The 13,568-nt window shown below is 46.6% G+C and overlaps 1 protein-coding gene across 1 annotated transcript in view; it reads left to right on the top strand.

The window, feature by feature from the left end:
• Positions 1-10,571, top strand: part of PDGFRL (platelet derived growth factor receptor like) — a 45,166-nt gene extending 34,595 nt beyond the window's left edge. Inside the window, exons 3-6 of the mRNA XM_088021304.1 lie at positions 494-645; positions 4,447-4,740; positions 8,820-8,959; positions 10,383-10,571. Coding sequence (XP_087877430.1) covers positions 494-645; positions 4,447-4,740; positions 8,820-8,959; positions 10,383-10,571 — 775 coding nt within the window. The remainder of the gene's footprint in view (positions 1-493; positions 646-4,446; positions 4,741-8,819; positions 8,960-10,382) is intronic.
• Positions 10,572-13,568: the final 2,997 nt, after the last annotated feature.

The raw sequence follows: 13,568 nt of genomic DNA, 5'->3' as shown, positions 1-13,568 counted from the left end.
AGCAGAAGGAGGGTCAAAGGGAGAAGCAGACCCCCGCTGAGTGGGGAGCCCGATTGGGGTGGGGGCGCTCCATCCTGGGACCCCAGGATCATGACCTGAGCTGAAGGCAGCCGCCTAACCGACTGAGCCACCCAGGCGCCCCTTGAATACTGCTTAAATGAACGCATTAGAAGCAAAAGCTGAAAGCAAAACACCTGCCCGAGGCTTTTTGACTGAGTTTCTGTGGCTGTGGGGCTAAAGCACCAGTGATGTTACTGCGGGAAACTCCCGAATGCCCTCTAGTTATAAAACATAATTGTCATTATTTGCTTCCTTTTTTAGAAGAAGCTTCTCTCCCTGACGACACCCCTCCCCTATAAGCACTTTTGCCCCCAGCATACTTGTAGTAGTTTGTGCCGGCTGCTGGGAGCCACCAGGGACTTCCACGTGGGGCCGGGAGTGCGGGCTGCCAGCCCCCTGGCCCGGTGTGAGCGGGCTCTGCTTTCATTGACAGCCTGAAGCAGCAGGAGCGCTATGGCCAGCTGACCCTTGTCAACTCCACGGCGGCCGACACGGGCGAGTTCAGCTGCTGGGGGCAGCTCTGCCACGGCTACCTCTGCAGGAGGGACGAGACCAAATCAGGCTCCACCTACATCTTTTTCACAGGTAAACTGTTTGGGGGTATTGGTGGGAGCCTTCAGAATTCCGGACTTGGCCCCGAGTTCAAGGTTCTAAATATCTAATAATGACAATAAGAGCGCTCCCTGTTGGCCAGGCTCTGTCAGGTTATGTCAGTCATTTCGTGAAAGTCTCACAGGAACCCTCCAGACTCTTGGTCATTGTGCTCTCAGGACCCATGATGACCTCCTTTCTGGAGGCTTCCTAGTCAGAGGAGGCTTAGCCACAGGCCCCCTCACATTTGTTCTTAGGAGTACCGTGAGCTGAAGTTTTGGGGGGCAGGATTCCCAAAGGTTGTGGCCCAATGTGGCTTCAGCCCCATCCCTGTGCTAAGTGAGGTGCCTGAAAATGTGCAGGTCGGAGGGAAGCCTCTGAGCGGCGTCAGGTATGTTTCTGCCAGGTGAAACTTGCTCTTGGAGAAAGAGGCATTGCAAAATACCTTGCTGGTCTCCTTCCTCAGCAGAGCTGTCTACACTCTGAAGTTTGGAGCATGATGTTCTCTCCAACAGGTTCAGAGGCGAGGGACAGCTTTCAGGAATCTTAGAAATGCCACCCCCTGGTGCTGCCATTGGCCTTGGCATTGTGGGTGAAGCCAGAATGTTTTCTTCGAGTCTAGGCAGGGGCTTTCGTGAGCTTTGCCTACATCCTGAATCCCTCCAACCTTTCAGACCTGGCCACTATGACCCAGATGATCTTAGGCCCTGGCCATTAGTGAATGCTTTAGCAAAAATCTCATGTATTTTCCCTTCCTTCCCACATAGTTCCCTCCCACATAGCAAGAAGATGCGTGAGCAGAGTCTTTGAGATTTTGGAGTCACGTGTATCTCATTTCATTATCACCACACCCTCAGGAAATAAGTAGAAGCTACTTTACCATCTCTGTTTTAGAAATTATGATGCTGACACTGAGACTTGAAAGGGCAAGGTGACTTGTTCAGCGTTCCATGACTGGTAGTGGGGAGAAAGAGTCCACTCCTGTTTTTCTGGCCGAGGATCTAATGTTCTTACTGTCCTGATCCATTTCTAGGACAAGACGATGGGTAGCTTGATAAACAGGCAGAAAGACACTAGCTAGCATAACTGGTGTTGTCAGGAGAATTGCTAACAGTTGTTCACAGGTAATCCCTTGTGATCCTCATTCTGGAATGTGCTGCACAGAATTGCCCACGTGCCCTTAGCGCCTGTTATTCTGGACAAGAACTGATACCATATTTCAAATGGCAGATTGAAGATGTCTTGCCATGATTAGCACTGTCACATCTTCCTAAAATACTGGGTTTTGAGTTGAGACTTTGAACTGAAGACTTCTCTTGAGCAGAATGTCCCGTTAGGGTTAAGTGCTCTCTTTGAGTTTTGGAGCCAGGTCCTCATTCCTAATTTATGGGAAGCTCTCTAGTGAGTCACAGGAGGGCTAAACTATTTACTTCAACTTTAAAGAAACCTGGATCAAAAAGGGACATGACCTAATGTGTTGTATAATTTTCTCTTTTCTCAACGCCAAGCCAAGAGACCAGTTGGATTTTCAGTAAAGGGTTTAGCATTTATCTTTTCAGGCATGGGTGGGTTTGCAAAACCAAGATGAGCTGTTACGGAAGCTGAGCTTCCTGCTGCTGGCTCTGATTCTTTCAGAACATATGCTTCCCTGCTACCCACATAGAGGAACGTCTGGCATTCATTATGTTTGTATGTTTCCCAGAGTTTGATTGCAAACACTGTGAAGCCTCTTTTTGACTGTTGTTAATTTGTGCAATTTTTGATTAAGCAACTGCTACATATGTAATCTTTATGGGGGAGCGCTATCAGAGGGTTTTTTTCCCTAACATTTTACTGAAGTATGATATATACAAAGAAAACTACACAAATTATTATTATACACCTCAATAACTTATCCTCAAATGAATATACGCATGTAACTACCACCCCCAGGTCAAGGAGGAGAACGTTATCAGCTTTCTCATAGCAAAAGCTTGGGCACCAATTATATGTGGTAAAACCACATTAATGAACACTTTACTAAATATGGAATTTGTTGACATTTGGATTTTAATTTATAGCCTATTTAGGGTTTTTTTTTTTTTTGGAAATCTGAATTTCCATGTGTTTAGTTTTCTTAAAGTAATGCTTGCCATCTACTTGAGTAGAGACACAACATGTCTGCACAACACTAGAGTAGAGACACAAACATGTCTGCAGGGGTCATATGTAATCTAAAATTTTTTAAATGAACTTCAGCGAAGTATTTTTGTTGTTGTTGGTAGATCGGATCTACTAATTACAAATATGTTTTTTCAGTTTGTAAAAGCAACTGGTGTGGTCACTTCTTTCAAAGACTGTTTTATAGTACAAGAATTAAGACCACATTTTTGTGTTCTGGAATTTGGGTTGTTCACTTATTCTACTGGCTTTGTTTATTGGTTCAGTTTCTTCTACAAAACCTTTAAACAAGAGTTGCTTCTAAATCTTACAATCAGAAGTTTTCCTTAAAGGCTTTTGCTCAAAAGCTATCTTTACTATTCCAGGTTCTTCTCTCTACAAATAGGGATGTGGAGGCACAGAGATTAAGTTGACACATCCAAAGCCATATAGACTTAACTCTGTGTGAACATGTGGGTTTTAGATACAACATTGACCAAGGTGCCCCTTAACTAAGCCTGGGAAGGTCAATTTATCATGAAGGTGGCACAAATCCCCCAGCATGATAGAAAGCCTTGGAAAAGCTGGAGACTCACTGAGCCATGACATATTCCCTCTTTATCTCAGAGCCAGGGAAAGACCTCCATGTCAGTGAACTTGGCACTCATAGCCAAAGAACTCTTGGCCCATGAAGACACTTGATGTTGTGTCTAGGAATTCTGTCCCCACCCTAAAATATCATATGACTGTGGCACAAAGAGGGCTTAGTGAAGGAGAAAGCCAAGAATAATTATTTGTTTCAGGAACATGGTGCGGAAAACATGGGAAACAATTTAACAATTGTTGGAGTATGATTAAGTTCAAAGATTTCTCTTAGCAATTACCGTAATATTCCCTCACAGAATCATCAAGAAAACAGGATTTAATGTGCTATGCCAAAAACAAAACCCTAACCCACAGTCCCTTGACTGTCCTGAGGAATGAATGTATGGGCAAGCCAGTCCTTGTTTCTCTCATTTCTGTAAGATCAAATGCCATCATGTAGAACTTAAAGTACAGGGAAAGTGACTGCAGGGCAAACAGGAGGATATAAGACACTGACTGAATTCCCTAGCCTAGTGTTAGACAAGCAGAGCTCAGAACCTGCGACTAGTGGCTTCCTTGTCTGTTCTTACTGAATTCTCTTTCCACTCACCTTGGCAGGAACGAGGTTCTCTGGGCTGCGAGTAAGGCAGGTGAGGGTGCCGGCATCCTCGCTGGGCTGGGCCTCTCAGAGGCTCTGCTGTGTTGGGGAACCGTTCCCAATGGGCAGTTACAAGCATAGGCTTTGGGGCTAACTTCTCCAGAGACACAGATGGTTCACAGGTGGTAAAATTGCTCTTAACATAAGGAAATCAGTCTCCTTCCCTGCTTCCTCAGTGGGCTAATTCATGGGCCTGATTTACCTAATACCTTTCTGTTTCCTTTAAGGAGATGGGAAGTGAAATCTTTTTTACAAAAAAAGGAAAAGCACTAGAAACTAGCTTTTTCTATGCATAAGGACTTAGTATCTGAGTATATTGCCAGTTCCCTCTCTGTGCCCCGAATGTAAAAATCCTTAAAGCACTCTTACCTTATTTCTCGAGAATAAATAGACCTCTATCTCTCCCTTTGCAGAGAAAGGAGAACTCTTTGTACCTTCTCCCAGTTATTTCGATGTTGTCTACCTGAACCCAGACAGACAGGCTGTGGTTCCTTGTCGAGTGACTGTCCTGTCGGCCAAAGTCACCCTCCACAGGGAGTTCCCTGCCAAGGAAATCCCCGCTAATGGAACAGACATTGTTTATGATGTGAAGAGAGGCTTTGTGTATCTGCAACCTCATTCTGACCACCAGGGGGTGGTCTACTGCAAGGCGGAGGCTGGCGGCAAGTCTCAGATCTCAGTCAAGTACCAACTGCTCTACGTGGAAGGTAAGCCCGCTCCTACCGCTGCCTAGAGTTTAATCTCTTCCAGCTAGTCAGGATGAGGTACTGATGTTCCCAGCTATGGATGGAAATTAGGAGGCACAGACTGCTGTTCTTAAAGGCTCCTTTACTGTACCGCCATTTCTAGAATTGCCCGTGACATGACCCAGCCCCTCTTGACTCCCTTCATCCACTGCTCACCCTGGTACTACCTCTGTGGGATGGATCAGCAATTCTCCAGTGTTTTCCTCTCTGAGGAGAGCATCCTCTTTGTTGTAACCAAAATCCGTGGTCTCCTAAGAGCACCATCCTTCCCTAACTCAAGGTCAGGTTCTTCTTGTGCCCATTCTTACTTCCTCACCCTCATCCTTTCATCCTCTGTGAAGAACCTCTGCTCCTCTGAGCATCGTGGCACCACCAGCTTTTCCTTCTCCTTTCCAGTCACTCTCCTTGTTGGCTCATTGTCCTCCTTGTCTCTTCACTCTCTGGATGACGTCAGTATCCACTTGGAGTTCATCAGGCCAGGTTCACTGACCACCTCGTCCCTTCTACCTCAGGCACCACCCCCCTCAGCTGCAACTTCAGCCTGTCTTCAGCTACAGCGGCTCCAACTTGAGAATCACTCACTGAATCAGACGTCCAACTCCACGCACAGCCTCAGCCCCGCTCAGACTGTTGCTTAGTGTTCGGTGACTCCTCTATGCCCATCCTCACCTCCACCCTCCTCCCCACGTTCTCCAGTGCCCTCCTTCCCTCCCCGCCCACCCAGCTGGGGGTCCAGGGCTCAACATTGCTATGCTCCCTGTTGGTACCCTCAACTCCTTGCCCCTCGCCTGTTCTCCCACTGTCCAGGGAAATGCCACCCTAGAGAACATGACTATACGCTTTCTCCATGATGAGAGCTACTGGAAAATCCCATGGATGGGTAAATTCAGTCTCTTCCAGTTGACTCTCTCACTTCCCACTTCTTGACACAATTAATGTATGCTCAAATCTCTCCACTAAAATGGAACTATTTTTTAATGTGAATCAAATGTCTCTGCGAGTATTTTAGTGAGGAGTTTCAATTCAGTGGATTCATATATGAAATACTTTTTTCTTCACTTCCTTCAACTCTGCCACGTTGAAACCCGCTTTCCTAAGGGTAGTGAGGTCCATTAATGATATCTCAGTCTACTCTACATCCAACAGGCACTTGGGGTTAGTAAGACAGTCTCATTCCAGTCTCTAACACTGTTCATTTAACATAGTTAGCCCCACCCTTGACCTGAAGTGCTCTCCTGCTCTGTCCACCAGCATACCGGCAGCACTGGCGACTCCAGCATCGTGGAGTGGCATTTTGTAGTGGTGGAGGGAGACGGTCTACCTCCCCCACTCTCCCTGCTCTGGTGCTGGCTTTGGGGGAGAAGGGGAGAGGCTACAGCCCAGAGACACTTGTTTCTTGGTAGTATTTACTGCCCTGGCTTATCATTGAACCCAATGGGACAGATGGTGGCTCCAACATCCTGCCATGGATGATAAGGAATTCACCCCTAAACAGCCCCTGTGGTGCATTTGCCTGTATCAGATTCAACCTCATCCTCCTCTTGGACCCTCAGCTGAAGACCTCTGCTATTCACATGTACCTGCTTGCCCTGATCTGCAGTGTGGTCTTGGAAAGGATATAGCCCTTGACGTCTCCAAGTTCCTCTGTTCCCCCGGCTCTGGAGCATGTAAGAATGAGAAACTTACAGCAGGGACACAGTCTGGGTCTCCTGTCTCCCTGGCGGCCCCATATACCATCACTCCCAGCGCTCTCCAGCTGTGGGCTGGTGGCACAGGTGCAGCCAGCAAGCAGATCTCCTACCGCAGAATAACATGGTGTCCCTTCCTTAACAAGTGATTTTCTTGGGGCTCCCTCTCCTGACTTCCAGGACAGAAAGCCACCCCCCTCACCAGCCCCTCTAGGTGAGTGGAAGAAACGGTTCCTTTTCATGTACCATAGTCCTTCAATGGTAACTTTTCTCCCTCCAAGAACTCTTCTATGACTGGGGGGAGTGGTCGGGGGGAGGGGGGTGGGGAGAAGTCATTCTGCAATGTTGCTGCTTGAGCAGCCCTGCAGAGGCACGAGTGGCCGCACCAACAAACAGTTCTCCGAGATGAGAATTTGGACTCCCTGATGCCTCTTGTTCTCAGCCTGGGACTTACTCAGTAGACCACGGCCCCCAAGTAACACTGCTGCCAAGTAACTTTCAACCCTTCTTGACCATCCTTAGCCCTCGGCTAAGGTCTTCTCTTTCCCATCACAGCCAAATGCCCTGAAAGATGCTCCCCATTCCCTGTGTTTCCTTCCTTCCTACACGCTCATCTCTCCTCTCAGTGTCCCACCCAATAAGCTCTTGCTAAGGGCCTCGGGACTCGCACGCCATCAAATCCAGTGGACAAGTTTCTGTTTCGTCCTATTAGATTCTACCACACCTACGTGAAATGCCTCTTCCCTGGCTTCAAGTTTTCCTGCTTTTCCCCCACTTTCTCATTCCGCTTTGTCAGCATTTTGCCTCTTCCAGCTTGTCAGTGGTGCAGGTCCCCTCTTTCTCATGCCTTGCTCTCCTCCTGGCCAGCCTCAGCCATACCCATGCTCTGCTTCCTATCTGCTCACTGCTAACTCCCAGGTGAGTATGTGTGGCCCAGACCTGGGAGTGCCGGCTTCAGGCGTCTGCCCGTCCACCTGATTATCTACACTTGGATGCCTCACGGGGCCTGCCTTGAACTCAGGTCTTCCTCCAGGGTCTGGTTCTTCGGCTTTCCCGGTCTCAGTGATGGTACTACCGGTCACCCATGTGCCAGGCCAGGACTGGGAGTCACTCTGACAGCCGTCTCCTCCTTCTCACGCCTTTTCACCTTTTCCATCAAATCATTTTCACATCCTACACTTTTCGTGCCGTATTTCTCCCTGTCCTTAACGCAAGAGAGAAGTTCAAACTAGCATCTTCTCCTCCTGGTACTACTGCAACTCTCTTTTCAATTGATTTCCCCTTTTCTCTCTCCATCTTCCACACCATAGCTGATGATAATTACAATTAAAACCATTTAGTAGGCTGCCACTTTTCTTAGACCTCTAGTCGGAATCTTGCAGTGGACTCAAGGGCCTTGCCGGACCAGCCTCCGTCGTTCTCCCTGCCCTGCGGCCTGCCTGGCCTTCGTCCACCTCACGCCGGGGGCTCTGCACTCTGGGATTCCCGGGCTGTGGCTGCCTCCCTACTTCTTCCTCCATGCCCGTTAAGCTCACCCTTCAGATTTGAGTTCAAACAGTGTTCCCTCAAGCAAGGAAGCCTTTCTTGCTTTTCAGACTATTCTGAGCTTCTAGAACGTGCTGGGCTTCTCCTTCACAGCTGCTAACACAACTCACGTTTTACATAAGCCCTACAATGACTTGCTTAGTGTCTGCCTCCTCCCAGACCACGAAGCGTAGTCCCCAAGGGCTCAGAGACCACGTCTGGGTTGTTGGCTGCTGTAGTCCCGGCTCCCAGTCCACTGCCTTGCTCAAGGCCGCCATGAGACTTCCTTGAGTGAACTGACCGCAGGGAAGCAACGTTTCTGCGGTGCTGCGAAGGGACTGCCAACAGGTGTAGTATTTGTGCCGTTCCTGCGAACGTCCTTTTCCTTCGATTCTGACATTCTCCTCTTCCCTCTGAGGAGACAGCCACACGCCGGCCTGTTCCTCTTCACCCCCTTCAGCTGCCCTCCTTCCAGTCTGCCCCTTCTCTACCTGTTGCTTGCTCTTTCCCCACGCACCTTCTCCTCCCCCAACTTTTTTATTCCCCTTCTTATTCCCAGAACTTTTAGCTCCTCTCCTCGTGTAAAGATAATGGCTGGGCCTGGGAGTCCTGGATGAGTTCCCCATTCTGGACCGTCAAGGTAGAGAGGAGGCTTCCAAGGACACCGGAAGTGGTGGGAGAGCCTAGGCCTGAAGCTGGCTGGGAAGCTGGAAGGCAGGCAGAAACGTTACAGCTTTGTTCAAAGAACAGAATATGTCTCAAGGTTTGTCTTCAAGGTCATACTCGTGGATGTCCATCTCACCTTCCCCATCTCCTGCTTCCTTCCAGTTCCTCGAGGCCCTCCGTCAACAACCATCTTGGCATCCTCAAACAAAGTGGGAAGTGGGGATGACATCAGTGTCCTCTGCACAGTCCTCGGGGAACCTGACGTTGAGGTGGAATTCAGGTGGATCTATCCAGGACAGAAGGTAAGGGCTGCGCCCCCATCCCAGCCAGCTCTCTCAGCTCACGGTTTTGTCCCCCATCCCCACCCCTACGTGAAGAGATCCGAACTTAAGTGTAACAAAGGCGGGGAACTATGGTACGGGCCCGGGCTTTACTAGTTTTTTTTTTTTAATTTTTTGTTATGTTAATCACCATATATTACATCATTTGTTTTGGTGTAGTGTTCCATGATTCATTGTTTGTTCATTAGTAGTTTTCTAAGACATTTCAGTATAGTTACAAGTGGCGTTTTTAAAAGACAGAAAAAGAAGTGGTTTCCGTTAGGCAGTTCAGCATACCCTCGACATAGGTTATTTTTCTTTGTAACCCTTAAGCAGGGATGAGACCTGGAAGGGAAAGGAGGGAGCCTCCCTCTTTCTCCACCCCCAATTCTGGGTCAATTGGAGGCCACTTGGTTTCCAGCAGTACAAGCTCTGCCCTGTGGTGAGGACATCCACCATGTGGGCATATAAACCTAGGGCCTGGCAAAAGTGCTGTGAGGCCAGAGATTATTTTAAAATAGACTTTCCATAAGAGCAACAACCTCACATTTAGCCCCCGTGCCTGTTTTGCTCACTAAAATAAACAGCTCTGCCACCACCATGGAATAATCCCTTCCTTGCCAGAAGAGATTTGGCCTCCTAAGACATACACAGCCCATAAGCCAGAAGTGTATTGGCTACTCTGGTTGGTGGAAAATAACTCTACCTGGAGAAAAGTAGTTTCCTGGGACTAGGTATGTGTTATCAAGAAGTGCTGTCACACTTTGAAGACATCAGTGATCTGCAAGTTTTTTTTGTTTTGCTTTGTTTTTACGAGCAGAAAGGGTATTTTTTTAATACTGGTAATATTACAGTTACGTTAAACTAATCCAGAACACACTACATTCTTATCACCAAAGTTGGATGAAGCATCTTAAAAGTGACCCTCTCACTTTCTAGAAATAGGGAGTTATGTCATCTAGGGCATCATGTTATCCATCCTCGGGGTACAACTTTTCTCCCCACTGGAGTCTTTTGGCATATTTGACTATTTCTACTTCTCCCTCCCCCAAATCTGACCAATGAGAAGCCTTTAAATTCTGTGACCAAAAACTACTGAGTGAGCAATGTGAAGAGGAGTGGAAATTTTTATCCATGTTTTTTGCCTAATACCAGTTCCACATTCTTGGAGTTCCAAAAGAATAAATTTTATATTAAGTAGCCACTTACTGAAGAGCAGAAAGAGCGTGCCAAATGGTATAATGTTTATACAGCATAAAAGCTCCCCTGTGCTCTGCGTACCAAATAGTCTTTTATAAGTATGTATTTTGCACTTTGAAAGCGACACCCCATGGTGTTGGGTGAATGGGAGTTGTTTGTAGCAGCTTGTTGCTGTGCTTCAGTGCATGGGGGTGTCGTTCAACAGGAAGAAAGGCCCGTGACAATTCAAGACAGTTGGAGGCTGATCCACAGAGGACTGGGGCATACCACAAGAATCTCCCAGAGCATCATGACAATCGAAGACTTTGAGACCACTGATGTAGGATATTATATTTGCACTGCTCAGAATCTCCAAGGGGCGACTACAGTTGCTACCACTGTTGAGTTTTCCTGACTTGGCAAATGAAGTATAATGAACTGATGGAAAGTTCATTTGTGTCCATGACCCGCTTTGGGGTTCTTTTGACTAATGCTTTGCCCGAGGCTGATGTCAAGTGCCAAACCCCACCCCCTGCCCTGTGAGTCAGACCCAGACATCCAAACTAAAAGGAAGTCATCCGCTCTAATAATAGAAGTGTTAACTCCTCGAACAGAGAGCATGTATTTTGATTGCTTACCTATCTACATGCATTTCTATTTTATAATTAAAAAGAGCATCGATATTAACTTTATAGCCTCGTTTCTATTAAATGAGCAAGTTTTTGTAAAAAATACAAAATGAGCTAAGTGTTCATTTTTTAGGTTGAAGTACATCCAGAGGGACTTGTTGGCAGCAATGTTTGGGGTCACTACCCAAGATTCTATTTGATATCACAACTACAACACATGAGGATCTAAAGAGAGTAATACATGGTTCAACTCTATCTACAATACAAAGGTATCAAAAAATTAAATTACATAAACTTGCCTTTTTAAGCTGCTGCACTCAAAGTCCTATGATGAGTCATTCTAGAGTAGGTGTTTTTAAAAATTTAACTTTCAATATAACCTAGATTTCCAGATCAAGGAAGACTCAACTTCATTTAGGCTTTTTTACCATCTTTAAAAATATTTAGACTTAAGCTGTTCCCAGTTTACCTTATTAAATAGCAGAAATTGTTCAAATCAGTCAAAATGTCTCCAACACACATAGCTGGGAATTCAGAGAAGCTTACCTGTAAGTCCAGCTCTCAGAGCCTGATTTCAGCCTGTGACTAATTCTGTTGTTGCGTTGGAAGGTCCTGGGGAGGAGACAGATGGTCACCTGGGTCTTGAGAAGGGCTAAAAACTGGGTGACACTTTGGAGGATGGAGTAGGTCAGAGGTTGCAATTCTTACACTGAATATTCCAGCATTATTTATTTGATTAAAGTAAAATACACTTTCCATCACTACAAACTGAGCACAACTACAGTTTACACATCCATATTTTCATGACGAGCCAACATTTTGCATCCTACGTGAAAAACATTTGGTTTGAAAAAAAAATCTTAAAGGTGTGTTTCATTTCCTATTTACTCTCCTGTTGCCTCCCATTCTCTGAAGAAAGACATTTTGTATTAATTGTGTAGAAGACTGATTTCCCTAGACACCTCAATTGTATGGAGGACAGCAAGGAACAGCACAAGATGCCCCACGCGTAGGAGATGGATGGCAAACCCAACTTTGGCTAATGGCATTGAAAACAACTCAGAAGGGCAAGCAGAGAGCTATTCCGGGAGGTGGCAGTGAACCCATATTCCCATTGATCAGAAGCAAACCTGGAAGGTTACATACATAATAAATTGTTGGAGGTTAAAGGCTTTGGACACAATCACTAATCAAAACCACCATGCATCATGAAGATCAGTTTGCTATGTAGTGTACATGTCAATGAGGACTCGAATATCCACCTCTAGTATCCCGAATCCGTTCTCACACTATAGCGGTTACTTGTACAGCCACGGGACATTGGCGACACAGGTTAGTAAATACTGACGTGCAGGGAGACGGAGATGAAGCCACAGTTCTTCCTTCTACTTCCCCCTCAAAGTCTTAGAATGGGGGGAGGTAATAAGTTCTGAAAAGAAACTGAAACGCAGCTTGGAGGGAGCTGTGTATGCCCCATTTTCCGCTCATCGACTGACCGTTCTGCTCCTTTCTCAAGGACAGAAGGATTCCTCAAAGGGTACACGGAAACTGAGCATTCTCTTCCCCAAATGTTTGACTAAATACCACATCACTGCCTTAAACAGGCTGCTCCTATTCATCCGTAAGCACGGAACCCTACCTTACTCCATTCTACTGGCTCATGGCTTACTCTTCATTCTCTCTAGGGTTTCCCAAAATTTGCACTAGGAGATCCAGGCCTGGGTTTATTTGGAAAGTGGTTTTGGCACCTTGATGATGAGCTGGCTCTGGAAAAGCATATTCCTTGTCCCAGAGAAAAGTAGGTAGGAGGTAGGAGGCTTGCTTTTGTGGCTCTGGTGAGAGGTGGGGCAGTGGGGGATGGGTGGGTGAAGAGGAAGGGGGTAAATGAGGATAATGGGAGAGCAGATAGTTGCAATCTGTGGCAATAGCCCAGATCAAGGTAAAAATAAGGCAGAAGCAAATCCACTGGTACTGCCTTTTTTCTTTACGCAGATTTTTAGAAAAATTAGGGTTCTATATCTGCACACAGCCTGAGAAAATAGACTGTGTAGTATCATGTTAGGTTCACAGGGGGATGTTGAAAATCTACAGAAAAGAATCTAACTAGTTTCAACTGACGTTGCCAAACACCGGAAGACTGCCAACAAGTTCCTCCAGAAGGATACAGAGCTGTAGAGACATGGACGAGTCAAAGCCTTTCCTGTCATTACCACTCCCCACGGTCAAGGGCTGAGCTGAGTTGGTGGTCGAGAATCTTAATTCAAGCGACGATGATTCCTCCTTCTATGGCTTTTGCAGAAGTGCATACACTGACTATTATTTGATTAGTATGCACCCAGATATATGCAGCATTTGACTTTCAATACACAGCAAAGGAGGCATCAGACACGACACTCTGTGCATCCATTTCATTCATACATCCCCAATCAGACCAAAATAAAAATCACAAGAAGGTGTCTGTGGTGAAGAACATTATAAAGGTTATAAATCTTTATCTTAACAGGCCCCTGAGAGTTTTTTTCCCCTTATGCTTAGGTGAAAAAGGCAATGAACAAGACCCTCTTGTTCTTTAAGTGCTTTGTGCAACAGTGTCTGTGTAGATCCGTTCTGAGATCTTTGGGGAGGAGGCTCTTGGACGGGGTCCAAGTCTTCCTCCAGAGTTCCAGTCTCCTAAGGAGCCTCGGGGGTGGCGACTCTCCAGTTCCAGAGTGGTCATCACGCGTCCACTACCGTAGTGCTCGCGCCCATGAGCGTGGTTAGGGTCAGTCCCGCAGACCTGTACA

This window comes from Eumetopias jubatus, unplaced genomic scaffold, assembly GCF_037043125.1.
Source record: "Eumetopias jubatus isolate StellerSeaLion01/CBP00866 unplaced genomic scaffold, mEumJub1_p1.0 scaffold_2, whole genome shotgun sequence".
Classification (NCBI taxonomy): Eukaryota; Metazoa; Chordata; class Mammalia; order Carnivora; family Otariidae; genus Eumetopias; species Eumetopias jubatus.
The sequence above is the reverse complement of the archived record's forward strand: the minus strand, read 5'-3'. Positions and strand labels throughout refer to the sequence as shown.